The 16,993-nt window shown below is 37.8% G+C and overlaps 1 protein-coding gene across 5 annotated transcripts in view; it reads left to right on the plus strand.

The window, feature by feature from the left end:
* Positions 1–16,993, plus strand: part of LOC102970112 (prolylcarboxypeptidase) — a 77,927-nt gene that overhangs the window by 51,559 nt on the left and 9,375 nt on the right. For all 5 annotated transcript variants that reach the window (XM_015536119.2, XM_007078965.3, XM_042958241.1 and 2 more), the window contains 5 exons: positions 2,439–2,620; positions 3,671–3,828; positions 4,398–4,570; positions 15,165–15,329; positions 16,020–16,207. In XM_015536119.2, coding sequence (XP_015391605.1) covers positions 2,439–2,620; positions 3,671–3,828; positions 4,398–4,570; positions 15,165–15,329; positions 16,020–16,207 — 866 coding nt within the window. The remainder of the gene's footprint in view (positions 1–2,438; positions 2,621–3,670; positions 3,829–4,397; positions 4,571–15,164; positions 15,330–16,019; positions 16,208–16,993) is intronic.

The raw sequence follows: 16,993 nt of genomic DNA on the forward strand, positions 1-16,993 counted from the left end.
ATTAAAACAAGTATTAAAATAAAAAAGATTACCTAAGATCATTATGCATACTACCAGTATGCATATACCATCTTTTTAGAAGAACTTGGGGCCAGTAATTTTCTAGGCTGCCTATTTTGAAAGGAGTTTATATATGTATATTTGTGTTTGTTTATTTTTGAGAGAGAGAGAGAGAAGCAGAGAGAGGGAGACACAGAATCCAAAGCAGGCTCCAGGCTCTGAGCTGTCAGCACAGAGCCCAACGCGGGGCTCAAACCCACAAACCATGAGGTCATGACCTGAGCTGAAGTCAGATGCTTAACTAACTGAGCCACCCAGGCACCCCTGAAAAGAGTTTTAATTTTCATTCTCAGAGGTTTTATTAGCTCATATTATAAGTAAATAAAATAAATGAAAATTTCTTGTGTTGTGAATGAAGAACAGAACTATTTGCTGATATTTGTTGGGCTATCGGGGGAAACTCTATTCTTTAGCTTATTATTCTGCATAATTATCTGATTAGGAGAGTTGATAGATCTTGAAACCATTGGAAGAAGTCAGCTTGTTGCAGATAGAAACATAATGCCACCTAGATCCCCATGGTTCATACTTTGTTAGCAAAATGGAACTAAGGGCTCTTTTTGATATGCTTCTTTCCCTTCATGTGCTAACAGAATTTGTCAGTAGCATGGGGGTTAATATTACAAATATTATGCAAGGATTAGAAAAAAATTACACTCAATTATACATAGAAAATTGGAAGTAAAGACTAGTGATAGATAATGAAAGAGGAGTTAAGAGGTATGTATCTTGGGGTATGTATCTTGGGGTACCTGGGTGGCTCAAGAGAGAGCAAGGTGAAAACTGCAGTGCTTATTGTGACTTAACATTGGAAGTTATACGTCACTTCTGACACATTAATTAGAACCAAGTCACTAAGCACAGCCCAAGCTCAAAGAGAGAGGAATAAGACTTTTTCTTTTAAAGGAGAGATACTTTTTTTTTTTAATTTTCAAGTTAGTTAACACACAGTGTAGTCTTGGCTTCAGGAGTAGAATCCGGTGATTCATCTCTTACATATGACACCCAGTGGTCACCCTGAGAAGTGCCCTCCTTAATGCCCATCACCCATTTAACCCATCCGCCCTCACCCTCTCCAGCAACCCTCAGTTTGTTCTCTGTATTTAAGAGTTTCTTATGGTTTGCCTCCCCCTCTCTTTTTATCTTGTTTTTCCTTCTCTTCTCCTATGTTCATTTGTTGAGTTTCTCAAATTCCACCTATGAGTCCAATCATATACTTTACTAGCTCCCTTAGTTTAGCAGGACTCTGAGCTTTACCCCGCTACGTTGCACTGAGGAAATTGTCTCTAGGCAGAGAGACTGTGATCATGGGACTTACTTTATGAATATCCTTCTCTCAGGGATCAACGTCTTGTGTTGCCTGTTTTCTAATGCCTGGATGTAGTTGCTGTATTCCATTTTGTAACTCCAATTTTATAGTTGTTTACAACAGGGTAATTTCCAGTTGTTGGTATGCAGATATAATGATAATCTTTCTGATAAGGAAGGATGAGTTTGATTTTTATTGATGATTCTTCAGTTTTTCACAAGATTCAGTCTACCTTTGCCTGTATAGTAGCCATTTTATTTTTTAAATTTTTTTTAATGTTTATTTTTGAGACTGAGAGAGAGAGAGAGAGAGACAGAATCCAAAGCAGGCTCTAGGCTCTGAGCTGCAGCCCAGAGCCTGAGGCTGGACTCGAACTCATGAACTACGAGATCATGACCTGAGCCGAAGTCGGATGTTTAACAGAGCCACCCAGGTGCCCCAGTAGCCATTTTACGTTTCAAAATTTAAAATAAAAATTTTAGGGGCACCTTGGGTGGCTCGATTGGCTAAGTATCCAACTTTAGCTCAGATCATGATCTCGCGGTTCATGAGTTCGAGCCTGGCCTCGGGCTCTGAGCTGACAGCTCAGAGCCTGGAGCCAGCTTGGGATTCTGTGTCTCCCTCTCTCTCTGTGCCTCCCCTGCTTGTGCTCTGTCTCTCTGTCTCTCTCTCTCTCTCAAAAACAAATAAACATTAAAAAAAGTAATAAAAATTGTAATACAGCAGTTGTTTGTTAAGCTGAGAATTGTATTCCATCACATTTACTATTAAATATTACAGTTTGTTTCTATTGTTTCTACAACCTCAACAAGGTCTTTGGTAAATAGCATTTAATAGAAATAACATTTGAATGCAAAATACATTATGTTCTTCGCACAAACTTAAAATAATTTTTTAATGATTTATTTAAATCAGCATCGTTATTGCGTTGACTGGGCATTTTAACTCAATTGCCTAGAAATTCTGTTTGGAGAAAAACTTATCTAACTGGCTTTTTCCCTGGATCTATGCTATGCCTAAGCTGCTATTATGTGCACATTTATACTTGTTCTTTGTTACTTTTCTTTAGGATTCCAGATACTTGAATTATCTGACATCAGAACAAGCTCTGGCAGATTTTGCAGTGTTAATCAAATACTTGAAAAGAACAATCCCAGGAGCTAAAAATCAACCTGTCATTGCCCTAGGGGGCTCTTATGGTGGCATGCTTGCAGCCTGGTTCAGGATGAAATACCCTCATATGGTGGTTGGGTAAATGCATTTATGTTGGACATGAGCACTTCTTTTTATATTTTTATTTTTTTAATTTTTAAATTTACATCCAACTTAGCATGTAGTACAACAATGATTTCAGGAGTAGATTCCTTAATGCCCCTTACCTATTTAGCCCATCCCTCCTCCCACAACCCTCCAGTAACCCTCTGTTTGTTCTCCACATTTAAGAGTCTCTTATGTTTTGTCCCCCTCCCTGTTTTTATATTATTTTTGCTTCCCTTCCCTTATGTTCACCTGTTTTGTATCTTAAAGTCCTCAAATGAGTGAAGTCATATGATATTTGTCTTTCTCTGACTAATTTCGCTCTAGTTCCATCCACATAGTTAGAAATGGCAAGATTTCATTCCTTATGATTGCTGAGTAATTCTCCATTGTATTATATATCACATCTTTATCCATTCATCCATCGATGGACATTTGGGCTCTTTCCATACTTTGGCTATTGTCGATAGTGCTGCTATAAACATGGGGGTGCATGTGCTCCTTCGAAACAGCACACCTGTATCCCTTGGATAAATATCTAGTAGTGCAATTGCTGTGTCGTAGTATAGTCCTATTTTTAATTTTTTGAGGAACCTCCACACTGTTTTCCAGAGTGGCTGCACCAGTTTGCATTCCCACCAGCAGTGCAAAAGAGATCCTTTTTCTCCACATCCTCGCCAACATCTGTTGTTGCCTGAGTTGTTAATGTTAGCCATTCTGAGAGGTGTGAGGTGGTATCTCATTGTGGTTTTGATTTGTATTTCCCTGATGATGAGTGATGTGGAGCATTTTTTCATGTGTTGGTTGGCCATCTGGATGTCTTCTTTGGAGAAGTGGCTATTCATTGGACATGAGCACTTCTTAATACTGTCACAGCATACTTAGATATTTGTTTCTGTTGTACTGAGATTTCTGGTTTTTATCTCATTAACAGCTTTTATTTTTCTCACCATTTTTGTTCAATGTCCGTTTCAATTTTAAAACTTGAATTTGATGAGTTACATTTTTCTTATGTTTGCCTTTATTATTTTCCTTCCAATTTAGAGCTCTTGCAGCCTCTGCCCCCATCTGGCATTTTGGTAATCTGGTACCTTGTGGTGTATTTATGAAGATCGTAACTGAAGATTTTAGGAAAAGTGGCCCAAATTGTTCAGAGACCATCCACGATTCCTGGGGTGCTATTACTCGACTCGCAAGAACGGGTAAGCTTTAATTAATAGAATAAAATCATGGAGTGTTTTACCTTTCACTTGTTAAATTCAACACTTGCTTGTTTTTATTTTTAAGTATAACATACAGAAAAGTACACAAATCAAAATACATCACTTGATGAATTTTCATGGAGTGAAACATAACCAATATGGTATATTTGTATAATAATCATCCACTGTAATCAAGAACATAGTACTATGTTTTGTATCTGCTGTCTTTTGATCAACACTATGTTTGTCAGATACTTGTTTGTTTTACTTTACTGTGGTTTATGCATTTTGATTGCTCTCTGATGTTCCATTTGTTTATTTATCTACTTATTTCAAAAGTATCTTTGAAACAGGAAATAATTCAAATAAATTCTGGCACACCCCATGAAGATAGACAACTTGTTTATCATGGGATTTTCCAGTTACTTTAAAAATATTTTATTGAATGTTGAAAAAGCATACTTGGAGAAATGGTATAGAAGATTGAATTTTCTAAAATACCAAGTGATCAGTAAAGCTTTCTGTCAAGTAGTGCTTTTTATATTCCAACAGTGTGATTCTGTTTTCAGGCAGTGGCTTGCATTGGCTTTCTGAAGCCCTTCACTTATGTACCCCATTAAGAAATTCGCAGGATGTTCAGCATTTGAAAGGCTGGATCTCTGAAACCTGGATAAATCTGGCAATGGTGGACTACCCTTATGAGTCTAACTTTTTACAGCCTTTGCCTGCTTGGCCTATCAAGGTAATAGGAAAATATCCTTTCATTACTTTTTTTTACTTAAGTTTACTTATTTATTTTGAGAGGGGAGAGGGGCAGAGAGATAGGGTGAGAGAGAATCCCAAGCAGGCTCCATGCTGTCAGCATTGAGCCCAACATGGGGCTTGAACTCATGAACCGTGAGATCATGACCTGAGCCAAAATCAAAAGTCAGATGCTTAAGGGACTTGAGCCATCAGGCCCCTCTCCTTCGTCACTTTTAATATGAACTTTTCTCTCTCTCTCTTTTTGTTTTGTTTTTTAAACTGGTGCTTTCTGTGACTTTTAGCATCAGAGGAATTTCCAATGACAAAGGGGCTCTGAGTATGACCAACCTGGGCAGAAATTCTGGCTTCTGTCACTTTCTGGTTACTCAACCTTGGACACCTTACCTAATGTTTGTAAACATCAGTTTCCTCTGATTTGAATAAAGGAGATAAATGTATAGATTATAGAGTTGTATGATTTAGAGCTAAGACCGGTAGTTGCTGCTAATGGAACGATTACTGTGTGCCAAGTCCTGTGCTGTACACTTTGCATGCACAATTTACTCCATCTTTGTCATACATCTGAGACACATAGACCTATGTCATATATGGTTAGTGCTTAATAAAAGGCAACTGCTATCATAGTGCTATGACTCAGTCAACTGCTAATGTGTTCTAAGTGCTCGACATATCATAAAGGAGTGATCCCCATCAGCAGGGTGGAGTGGAAGGAGTACTGACTCTGGATCTTTGATCCAGAACCACCATATACCAGCTGTGTGATCTTGAGCGAGGCTGTCTTCTTCCTGAGCCTCCCTGTCTTCCTCTGCAAAATGAGGTAATGATACTTACATTCTCCATAGGGTTGTGCTGAGGATCAAATAAAATATTAGACATGAAAGTACTGTGGAAACTGTAAAGATACATCGCACCATAAATTTTAAAGTTCTTTTCATGACAAAATTCTTTATTGTGTATTCATCCTCTTTTAAGCATTTCTTTGTAAAGAATATTCTTATTAGTTTTAAAATTAAAGTTTGGCTAACTTGATGGTTAAGTTTAGAGAATATAATTGATTCTACAGGTAGAATGAGTGCTGGAAATATAAATAGACTTGGTCAGATGAAAACCAGTTTTCAAAAGCACTTTGAACTTAACAGTCCCTTTGAACTATTTAAAAAATTTTTTTTCTTAATGTTTATATTTTAGAGAAAGAGAGAGAGACAGAGAGAGAGAGAGACAGAGAGAGAGTGTGAGCAGGGGAGGGGCAGAGAGAGAGGGAGACAGAGTCCATAGCAGGCTCCAGGCTCTGAGCTGTCAGCTCTGTTGGGCTCTGAGCCCAACGTGGGGCTCGAACTCATGAACCTTGAGCTGAAGTCAAGACGCTTAACTGACTGAGCCACCCAGGTGCCCCATCAGTCCCTTTGAACTATTAAATGAACATTTTGCTTAAAACTTTGTAACCCACATAGAACAAGGTCATTTGCTATTAGAGATCCTATTCTTCATCTAAAAGCTAGAATGAGAAGTGGATGTCTTGCACATAGCAGGCCAGAGGTAAATTTGTATTGAATTCAATTGAATTTAGACAATACAGAGTTATTTAAAAGATCAGATCTCTCTCATGGTAAGAAAACCTGGATCAAAATAATGAGAAAAAAACTAAATTTGAGCCAGTTAGCCTCCATACATGTCTTTGTGCTAATAATGCCTTATCTCTCTTATTTTACTATTTACAGAACACTTTCATATATGCTGTCCCATTTAATCCCCACAAAAATACTCTGGGAAAAAGAGGTACAATGGAGTGGAAATTTAAGCTCAGTCAAGAAATGGGGAAAGCACAATTTGAACTTGGGTCTACCATTGTTCAGAGCCTCCGATCTTTTACCATATCGCACTGGATTAGGAGAGGATTTGGCTGGATTTTGGGGTGGATCTCTAGTCACATTGTGCCAACTATCAAATTTAACTATAGTCTGTTTACAAAGTGAAAATTAAGTTTGCATTTTTATGCCCATTTGAAGAACAGATGAGTTGTCACATGATAAGCATATGGGAATGGGGCGCCTGGGTGGCTCAGTCAGTTGAGTGTCCCAGCTCTTGATTTCGGCTCAGGTCATGATCTCACAGTTTATGAGTTCAAGCCCCTCGCTGGGCTCTGTGCTGTCAGTGCGGAGCCTGCTTGGGATTCTTGTTGTCTCCCACTCTGCCCCTATCCTGCTTGCACTCTGTCACTCTCTCAAAATAAATACATAAATCAAAAACATACAGGGAATTCCCTTGGTATTTGGAACAGAAGTTGGCAAACTTTATTTGTAAAGAGCTAATAATAAAAATTTTAGGTTTTGTGGGCCATTTGGTCTCTGTCACAGTTGCTCTGTTCTGCAGGTGTGGCAGGGAAGTAGCCATAGGCAAATACAAGTAAATGAGGAAGACTATGCAATAATACTTTATTTATAAAATAAGCAGTAGCCTGGATTTGGCCTGGGGGTGTGCCGACCCCTGATTTATAAAAAAGCCAGAGGAATACAGCTTTTTTGTGTTCGTTTGTATTATGATTTGGAACAAGGAACACTAACTTTGCTTTTCTCCCCATTTCTTTAATGTTCCTTTTGAAAAATTTGCTGATGCATCTCACATGTAAATAAATATCCTATCCTTCCTCTCTCCTAAGTATTCATTAAAAATTAATTCATTCAAAATTAGTAGAGTATATCTCAAATATTCTGCCATTTATTTTTGATTTAGCACAGTCCTTCTTTTATCTTCTGTATATATGCATTATAAAAGTTTATTTTTAAGGCAAGGTAATTTGTGTCTTTGCCCGACAATCAGGTTTTACTTCTTTTCTCCAGGACTACTTCTTGTTATTCTCTTCAGTCATTTCTTACTGGTTTTATCCTTTCTTTTGGCATATTAAGGAATTCTTGGTTGCTTATAATATATTTATGTTTCTGTTTCTTGCCTGCACCCAACCAAAAGAAATCTCTCATTGCCCCCTGCTTGAGAACTTTCCATTGCCTCTATTTCCAGTTTTGTCCTATATGATTTCAGAGTTTTTCTACTACATGTCTCCCTCCCAAACTTTTAGCTTCAGATCACTTTCTTTCACTGTTCATTCTATTTCTCCTTTCTTAACCTCCTCTCTGTTCTCCCAACCCACTAATCCCAGGAACACTACCCAGTTGGGGACCGCTCTTTCACTTGGATAGTTCCATTTAACCATAACTCCTCCTCCCTCTGATACACTTCCTCCTTTTTAAAAGGCTGACAAACAGCCGTCCTTTTCTAAGTCTGTAATTTAGGCTTAGGATAGTGAGATAATGTGTAACAGTTGGGTTATGAAAAAAAGTAGGTGATTTCCAATTCTGCCTGGACCCTGTATGGTTCTGAAAGATCCAGAGGCAGTGATTGAATGCCTTTTCCGTGTCAACTCAAGTATCGTTCTTTTTAATTTGTTTGTGGGCTTTGCACACTCAGACTCCATTTGCTTTTGTTTACTGTTAACAGAAGCTGCAACATTCATGCAGAAATAATCATGGACTTGGCTGAGAGAGCACAAGGAAGAAGAGAAAAGGGAAATAGAAAACCTCTCTGTCATTTGACTGCTCTGTCAGCATAGAAACTACTAGGTCTCTTCTCAGCTTAAAGAACAGTTTTTAAGGATACTATAGCGGTTATTGATTTTGGAATAATTTTTTAGCTGATAACTCACCAAATCTTTTGGCTTGGCCTTCTGAGCATGCAGTTAGATGTAGTGAAATAATAAGACATAAAATGGAAAATCTCTTCCGTTTGTCTTGGTGTTTGATAATGTATGCGACCTCTCTGGGTGGTTTAAGCGGTTTAGGTGCATTCTATGAAAAGGGAGCTTTTAATGACAAAACTAATGTGATTATCTGTGAGTGTGAGAGGGGTATTGAAGCCATAGAGAAAGAAAATCTGTTAGAAAAGCTGAATGTATCTGCTTAATCCTTTCTCTAATGTGGATGGGCCATACTTTCCGAGAGGAGGTTGGTCTTTTTTTTTTTTTTTAACCCATCTTCTTTCCTTCTTTTAAAAAATTTTCTTTGCCCCTTTTTTATTTCTCTTATTCAGACGTTTATCCTTATAGGTAAGGGGACACATAAAGCTTTTAAACAAATCATTATCTTTACACTGTCTAGTGTATGTGGGATCAAAGGGGAGATTCTAAATATCTGGGTGTAGAGCTAATTAGTTTGGTACTAAGATTGAAATGTTCTTTTACCATGATTTCTAGACTCTTTAAAACAAGAATTATTAAAATGGACTTCTAATGCTCTTTTTAAGTTTTTCCTGAATGTTCACCTTTGTTCTAGGAAATAGAAAGTGAATTAAATCTATTTCATACGTTGATTTTTGAGCCTCATATGAATTACTCTACTGTTTTACAGTTTTCTTTTTTGTTGCATGATAAAAAAAAGTTGTTTGGTTTTTACATTGCCACAGAATCCCTTTTATTTAAGTTTTTATGTAAAACAAACTTAGAAAAATATAAAGATAATCTAAGAATAAAAAAATTTGCGGGGCGTCTGGGTGGCTCAGTCGGTTGAGCGTCCGACTTCAGCTCAGGTCATGATCTTGTAGTTTGTGAGTTCGAGCCCCGCATCAGGCTCTGTACTGACAGCTCAGAGCCTGGAGCCTGCTTCAGATTCTGTGTCTCCCTCTCTCTGCCCCTTCCTCACTCATGCTCTGTCTCTCTCTGTCTCTCAAAGATGAATAAACATTAAAACAATGTTTTTGCTTAAAAAATTAAGCGTGAGACTACAGGTATATTTAGGCCCTGTTTGTGTTGTTATTTTTCTCTTACACTACAGTTTTGAAGTTGAGTATGTGTAGTATTGGCAGTTACAAATGGAAGCTCCACAGCAAATCTTGCATTTGAATGCCAGCTCTGCCACTTTCTGGCTGTGTGACTGGGACAGGTTTCTTAACCTCTCTGTTCTTTAGTTTCCTCATCTGCAAAGTGGGGGTAATAGTAATTGTAATGCTTATTAGGGTCATTATGAGAATTTAATAGGACCCAGTGCTTAGTAAGCACTAAATTGATACTAGTTATATAATAATAACAAGAGGTATTATTGTTGTATATAGTAACAGAGAGGCAGTGTTGTACTAGGACTTTGTGGCCAAAGTGTGGGTTCAGAACTTATATTCATAGTTTTAAAATTGTATATCTTTAGCCAGATCTCTCTGAGCTTGTTTTCTCCTCTGTGATATGGGGATGGTCGTTATATGTTTTCCCCTGGGTCATCATAGGGAAAGTACCTGACCACGAGGAACCACAAGTTGGACTAGCAGCCTCAGTCCCAGTTGCTCTCATATCACTGAATTTATGACCTAAATAGAAATGCTATACCTTATATAGAAAGTGTTTGGAAGAAGCTAATTTGATAGTGTCCACAAGATAAATAGGAAATATAGTACAGGGGCTACATGAGTGTTGAGTATTCTGAATGGAAGTGGTTGTCAGGGACTCTTTCCTTGTTATTATAGGCCCTCAATAAACAATCAACAGGCCAAGTACTTGTACTCCTCAATTGGCTAATAACTGCACATTATCAGGCTTAAGGTGAAGGGAGTATTAGATGAAGTTGAACCAAAGATGCTGATATCTGACTGTGTTTGACTTATAAACATGGCAACTTCATATGGTTCAACTTAACATTTAGATAAGTTTTGTGCATCCTATGGATCTTTTATAAAAGTACGTGATTATCTTTTTTTGAATAAACATGGGAATAGTGCTGAGGTTTTGCTAGTATAACTCCAGTAATTTTTTGAAAACTTTATTCACTCTTTGCTACCATAATTGTTAAGGTAGTGTACAGAGATGTGTAGAGATTGTGTTGTTTACACTAGAGAATGATGCTTGTACTCACAGAATTTTTCACTTAGAAAGGAACTTTAGAAGCACCTAAAATAATAAAATTCCCTTAGTAAATTTGTAAATATTTTACCAAAAAAAATTTGTAAATATTTTACAAAAAGAAGTTTTTTTAGGCCTTCTATCTAATGTGCCAGTAGGATTATAAATTGGTACTTTCTTTCTATAAGGCAGCTTGATGTAGCAAAAGCCTTAAAAATGGTTATTTCCTTTGAACTAATAACTCCTCTAAGAATTTATCTCAAGAAAACAGTTCAGGGTGTACGTAAAGATTTAGGCCCAAGGTTATTTATTGTAGCCTTATTTGTAGTAATGAAAGATTGGAAAAATGATACAAACAAACAATTGTAGGATTGCTTCAACTTTTCCTCAACTCCCCATCCTGATTGCTCCCCTCTACATTTTCTCATGTTGGTCAGTGTCCTTTTTAAAGTGTGGTGCTCGGAACTGGACCCAGTGCTCCAAGGGAGCCCTGACCTTACAGAGGACAGTGGGCCCAGGAGTGCCCTTAATCTGGATATGGAATTTCTATTAGTAGACGCCAAGTTTCTGACCACGATGTTCTCTCTGAGTAACTGGCACTGCCGAAACCCAAGTATTGTCAGCCGGTGCCGGTCCCCAGCCATGCCTGTGTCTTTTAAGGAGTGACAGTAACTGCTGTTTGCAGAGATGGCTATTCATGGGGACTCCTTTTCTTTGCCTGACAGAGGCCCAGTGTTCTAGCTCTGAGAGGGGATCTGATGCCAGCATGTGAGTCACACTTACTTGCTACTGTTCTTTAACAGAGTTTTAGGCCACTTGTTTGTTGTTGCTCATCAGCGCTCCCTTTTCCTCCTGCCTGGCTTACATTGTCACCCTGCCTCATCTACTGTGCTGTGCTTGGACATAATGCTCTCCTATGCATTCCGCGGGTCCATTCCATAGCTTTATGCTGCGTTTGGAAACAGCTGAATCCACCGTTAGTGTCCACAGTCAGGAAGGAATGCTGACCAACTGTTGGCAATAAGTAGTTTAACAGATTCTGTGATTGGTTCTTGATTTCCATATTTTCTTGAGTGTTTCTGATTGGCGTATTTCTTAGGGACATTTTCCAACAACTGTTAGGTATTTTTTGACTTACCCTGAATAAATGAAAGTTGTGGAAAAGTAAAACACTGTTTTGCCTTTTTTCTTCAGTTTTCATTTTCTTATTGCTTTAGGCTTAAGGTTTGCGAAGCTCTGAGTTTAGCTCAGTACTGTTTCTTCATGTACACCTTTTCAGATTTATCTTACTCTTATGACCTCGCTGTTACTTTTTAAAGGTATATCCAGGTTATTTGGACATCTTAATTTCTGACTTTTCTTTTTTTTTTTTTTTAATTTTTTTTTTTTAACGTTTATTTATTTTTGAGACAGAGAGAGACAGAGCATGAACAGGGAAGAGGCAGAGAGAGAGGGAGACACAGAATCTGAAACAGGCTCCAGGCTCTGAGCAGTCAGCGCAGAGCCCGACGCGGGGCTCTCCTGGAAGATTTCAAGTATTATTAATCTTAGTCACCAATATCTTCATTAGATCTCCAGAACTTATTCATCTTATAACTGAAAGTTTATATCCTTTGACCAACATTTCTGCATTTACCCATCGCCCTTCCCCCAGCCCTTACCAACTGCCATTCTACCTTGGTTCTATGAGTTTGACTTTTTTAGATTCTACACATAACTGAGATCATACAATGTTTGTCTTTCTGTATCTGGCTTGTGTAATGTCTTCCAGTTTCATCCATATTCTCACAAATGGCAAGGCTTCTTTTTAAAGAGTGATTAATATTCCATTTCATTTATATACATCTCACATTTTCCTTATTCATTCATCCATCAATGGACACTTAAGTTTCCTTATCTTGGCTATTGTGAATAATGGTGCAGTGAACATGGGGGTGTAGATATTTCTTTTAGATCCTAATTTCCTTTCATTTGAATATTTGCCTAGAAGTGGAATTGCTGGATTTTATGGTAGTTTTATTTTTAATTTTTTGAGGAACTTCCATAATGTTTTCCACAATGTACCAATTTATACTCTCACCCATAGTGCACAAGGGTTCTGAGGAATTCCATGAAGATCCCTTATAGGCACCTTATGAAGGCCGTGGTGGTGACCACCTGGTACACATTTCCATATCACCTTTTTTTCCTTACCTTTTTCTGTCCCTGTCATTTGTCTTCTTTGGGATCACATTCCCAAATAAACTACAAGCATGTATGTTTTGGTCCCAGGCTCTGTTTCTTTTTTTAATGTTTTAAAATGTTTGTCTTTGAGAGAATGAGAGAAAGAACACAAGCAGGGGAGGATCAGAGAGAGAGAGGGAGATACAGAATCTAAAGCATGCTCCAGGCTCTGAGCTGTCAGCACAGAGCCCAATGCGGGCTCAAACTCACAAACCTGAGATCATGACCTGAGCCGAAGTCAGACGCTTAACCGACCGAGCCACCCAGGCACCCCAATTTCTGACTTTTCTTACATTTGTTATTTCCAAAAACTTACTGGAAGTAGTGCACACTCTCTATCCCTTTTGGAAAGTCATGTTGTAGTTGAGCATGTTAAAGGCTCTGAGGATTCCCGCAGTCAAGTAAACTGTTCCCATTTGCTGACACAATATTTCTTAAAATTATTTGACTCTGAAACCTTTTTTTCACAAAGTACCATTCAACATTTCACAGAAATATTTTTGTGCTGAATGCATTTGGAGAGAGACTTCGAATTTTCCTTATGATTCATTTCTGCAGTCTTTTCATATTTCCTCTTTTTTCAGAAAGGTGTTGCTGGAAACTGGTCCTAAACAGAACTAGGAGGAGAGGCTGGGTTTGCTTTCTGCTGTTCACTTCCTTTCTCAGTGCCTCCTTTTTGGGCATGTCCCCAGCCTGGGCCTTGTTGCTCCTGTTGCGTGGAGTCTCTCCCTGAAGTAGGGTAACTAGGCTCTTTCTTTCCTGGCTCCTTTTTCTCTCAGCTTGTCCCTCTCTCTTCCTGTCTCTTTTTTTAAAATCAGACTTGCCTGTTGTATACATCTTTTCCATATAAAATGAGAAAGGACCAAATCACTGACTTCATGATGCAAGCTGAGTGTGTTTCCCTTGCCATCGGGAGGCTATTTGCAGTTTTACAAAGGATGCTCCCTAAGCCGTGTAGCATAATGGATAAGATGCATATTTCATAGCTAGAGAGATCTGGGTTATATCTAGATCTTAACATTTACTAGGTGGATGACCTCGAGTAAAGTGATTTAACATAAGACTCAGTTTCTTTTTGTAAAATAATGGACAATAATATATCTGATAAGATTGTTTGAGGATTATATAATACAATGGTTGTAAACCCAGAGCTCAGTAATCAGTAAGTGGTGGTATTATGCAGCTGTGAAACCATTGCCTGTGATTTTTCCCCAGTATTTTATTGTTTTCAATAAGATTTCAAACACAGAAATACTGAAATAATTGGACAGTGAACACCCATTAAAAATACCACCTAAATTCTATAAAAGTATTTTGTTAGATTTGATTTAGCACAGATATTTTTGGCTAGCCATCCCTCTATCCTTCATTCCATCTTATTTTTAAAATGCATTTCAGAATAAGTTGCAGACATCAGTATACTTCTCAGGGATACTTCACCTTTATCATCATTAATTAAAGTTCAGTATTTCTTTTTTTTTTTTTTGAGATAAAATTTATATACAGTGAATTGCACAAATCGCAAGTGAACTGTTTGTTGTGTAACCCAGACTTCCATGAAGATCAGGACTATTTCCCTACCCCTGAAAGTTCCCCATGCCTCTATCTAGTCATTCCTGCCCTCACTTCTGACCCCAAGCATTCTCTGTGATTTTTAGGTACTAGATTTCAGATGCTGATGATAGTCTAGTGACAGGAATATTTGGAAACTGGGTTGCTGCCTGATATATTTCTTATCACACCACAGATACTGGAGCTTGGTATAGTTTTTCCATAAGAAATTTTATAAATTTTACATTTTCACAAAAATGTATTTATTCATTCAGCTAGCATTTAGTTGTCAGATACCTTGCTGAGTGCTGAGGGGGATGTTGTGGAATCAAATGAGTACAGTACAGTGTTACAGGGGTTTTGATAGAAGCAAGTACAGGGTATAAGTAGAAGCACAAAGGGAGTAGTGATTTAGTTCTCCCCAACTTGAGGGCATAGCTAATGATGGCCTCATAGAGGAAGTGATACTTGAGCTAAGTATTATAGAAGGTGTTTATATTGGTGTTTGCCAGACGTTACTGGAGTGCGAGAGTGAGAAAAGGGTATTTTAGGGTGAGCAAAGGCAAAGAGAAGAAAAAGACCCTGGTGTGTTGAGAATGGTTTTGCTAGGCTGGAACACAGCGTGCAAAAAAGATGAGGCTACAGTGGTAGGTGTGGAATACTTTGCATACCATACAAATGCAAATGCCCTTGGTTTATTTCTATAGCTTGGAGAGTAATTTAAATTTTACACTTGGAGAGTAATGGTTTATTCATTTATGAACAGGATTATACTCAAGAGATAGAAATTGTCAAGCAATGCTGTTAGATGTTTAAGATTATTTTATAGGCAAATCACAGTCATATTTCTTCTTTATTTCATTAAAATTATGATTTTATAAATATATTCTGATTCTTCTTCTTTTATGTCTCTTTAAAATGACAGGTAGTGTGCAAGTATTTGAACAATCCCAGTTTATCTGATGCACAGCTGCTGCAGAATATTTTCCAAGCTCTGAATATATATTACAATTACTCAGGCCAGGCGAGATGCCTGAATATGTCAGAGACAACAACTAGCAATCTGGGAACCCAGGGTTGGAGCTATCAGGTAAGCTTGCATAATTTCTTCAAGTGGAATTTCCCGCTGATATGGTTGTACTGTAAGATAGTTCACAAGATTTTGTCACTAACCTGGGTCCAAATCTGGGCTCCATTATCTTTTTTTCTTCCTTCCTTCCTTCCTTCATGTATTTAATCATCACCAAGTATTTTCTGGGTACCCATGTGCCAGGCAACCTGCTAGACTCCAAAGATGCAAAGATAAATACGACATGATCTCACCTTTAAATATAGTTCGTTGAAAAAGATACTAATATTACAATATCTCTTGGTAAGTCCTATCCAAAGCAATGCTTCCTATCAAAAGGAAGCATTTTATGGATGAAGAAAAGAAGGGGAGTCTGACTTGACTCTCTGAGCCTCCATCCCTTCACCTGCATGAGACTAATAATACTAATACTAATACTTTCCCTCCTGAGGGTTAAATATGATAATAGATGTGGAAGAAAGCAATTTACCGATGAAGAATATATAGCCCTAACTTTTGTTACTTCTCAGCTGAGCCTTTCCAGGAATAATGAGAGGTGGTATGACGTAGGTAAAGAGTAGGAGCTCTGAAACCAGACCGCCTGAGGTCAAACCCTAGCTTTGCTGCTACCAGCAGAATAACTTTGGACAAGTTATTTAACTCTTTGTGCTTTATTTTGTCATTGGATTCTCTTTTGTTTTCCTTTTTTAGGCTTGCACAGAAATGGTCATGCCTTTTTGTACTAATGGTATCGATGACATGTTTGAGCCTCACTCATGGAACTTCAGGGAATATTCTGATGACTGTTTTAAACAGTGGGGTGTGAGACCAAGGCCCGCCTGGATCACTACTGTGTATGGAGGCAGAAACATCAGTTCACACAGCAACATTGTTTTTAGGTGAGTTTTTACTGGTGCAGAGAAAAACTTTGGTTGATGAAGACATTTGTAGAATAGCTGAGAAGGTAGAACCAGAAAAATGCTGATAGTAAAACAATATAGAATACAGGAGTGGTATCCATCATGTCTTTCTTTGAAAGACAGAGGATGCTGAGCAAGAGATACACTTTTATACTCTATTACAAACATGCTTAAAGGCTTAAAAACAGTAACAAAACTTAAATATTTTATTTTAAAAAACTAGCACAAAATGAAGTATCATTTGCTGTTCTCAATTTGTACTGCCCTTGTTACTGTTATTATTAATTGATAGTAAATATTTTTCACTATTTTTTCAGCAAACACTTTTGAGGTGCCTACTCTGTTCTGTTTCAGGCACTATATGAGGCACTTTAAATAAATTGCCTAATTGAATCCTCCCAGCAGCCCTCTGAAGTAGTTGTTATAGTCTCTGTTTTACTTAGGAGGAAAGCGAAGGTCGCTGAGTTCAGTCTCTTGCCAAACCTCATCCAGCTTTGTAATGGTTACTAAGTGGTAAACCAGATCTCAACCTTGGCCTGCCTGACTACAAAACCTGTGTTTGCTCCTCTATGTTACATTGCTTCTTTAGAAGGGATGTATTTGGTATTGGCTCACATCAGGGTTAATTGAGTAGACTCTATGTGTATGTGATTGTGATTTTAAAATTTCCATATTTTGGTTTGAACCTTAGGCTATCAGCTATTAAGAGAAAAACAAGTTACTTAAAAATTATTTCCCCAAATCTACATGGAAATAGTAGAGAGA

The sequence above is a fragment of the Panthera tigris genome, chromosome D1 (genome assembly GCF_018350195.1).
Source record: "Panthera tigris isolate Pti1 chromosome D1, P.tigris_Pti1_mat1.1, whole genome shotgun sequence".
Taxonomy (NCBI): domain Eukaryota; kingdom Metazoa; phylum Chordata; class Mammalia; order Carnivora; family Felidae; genus Panthera; species Panthera tigris.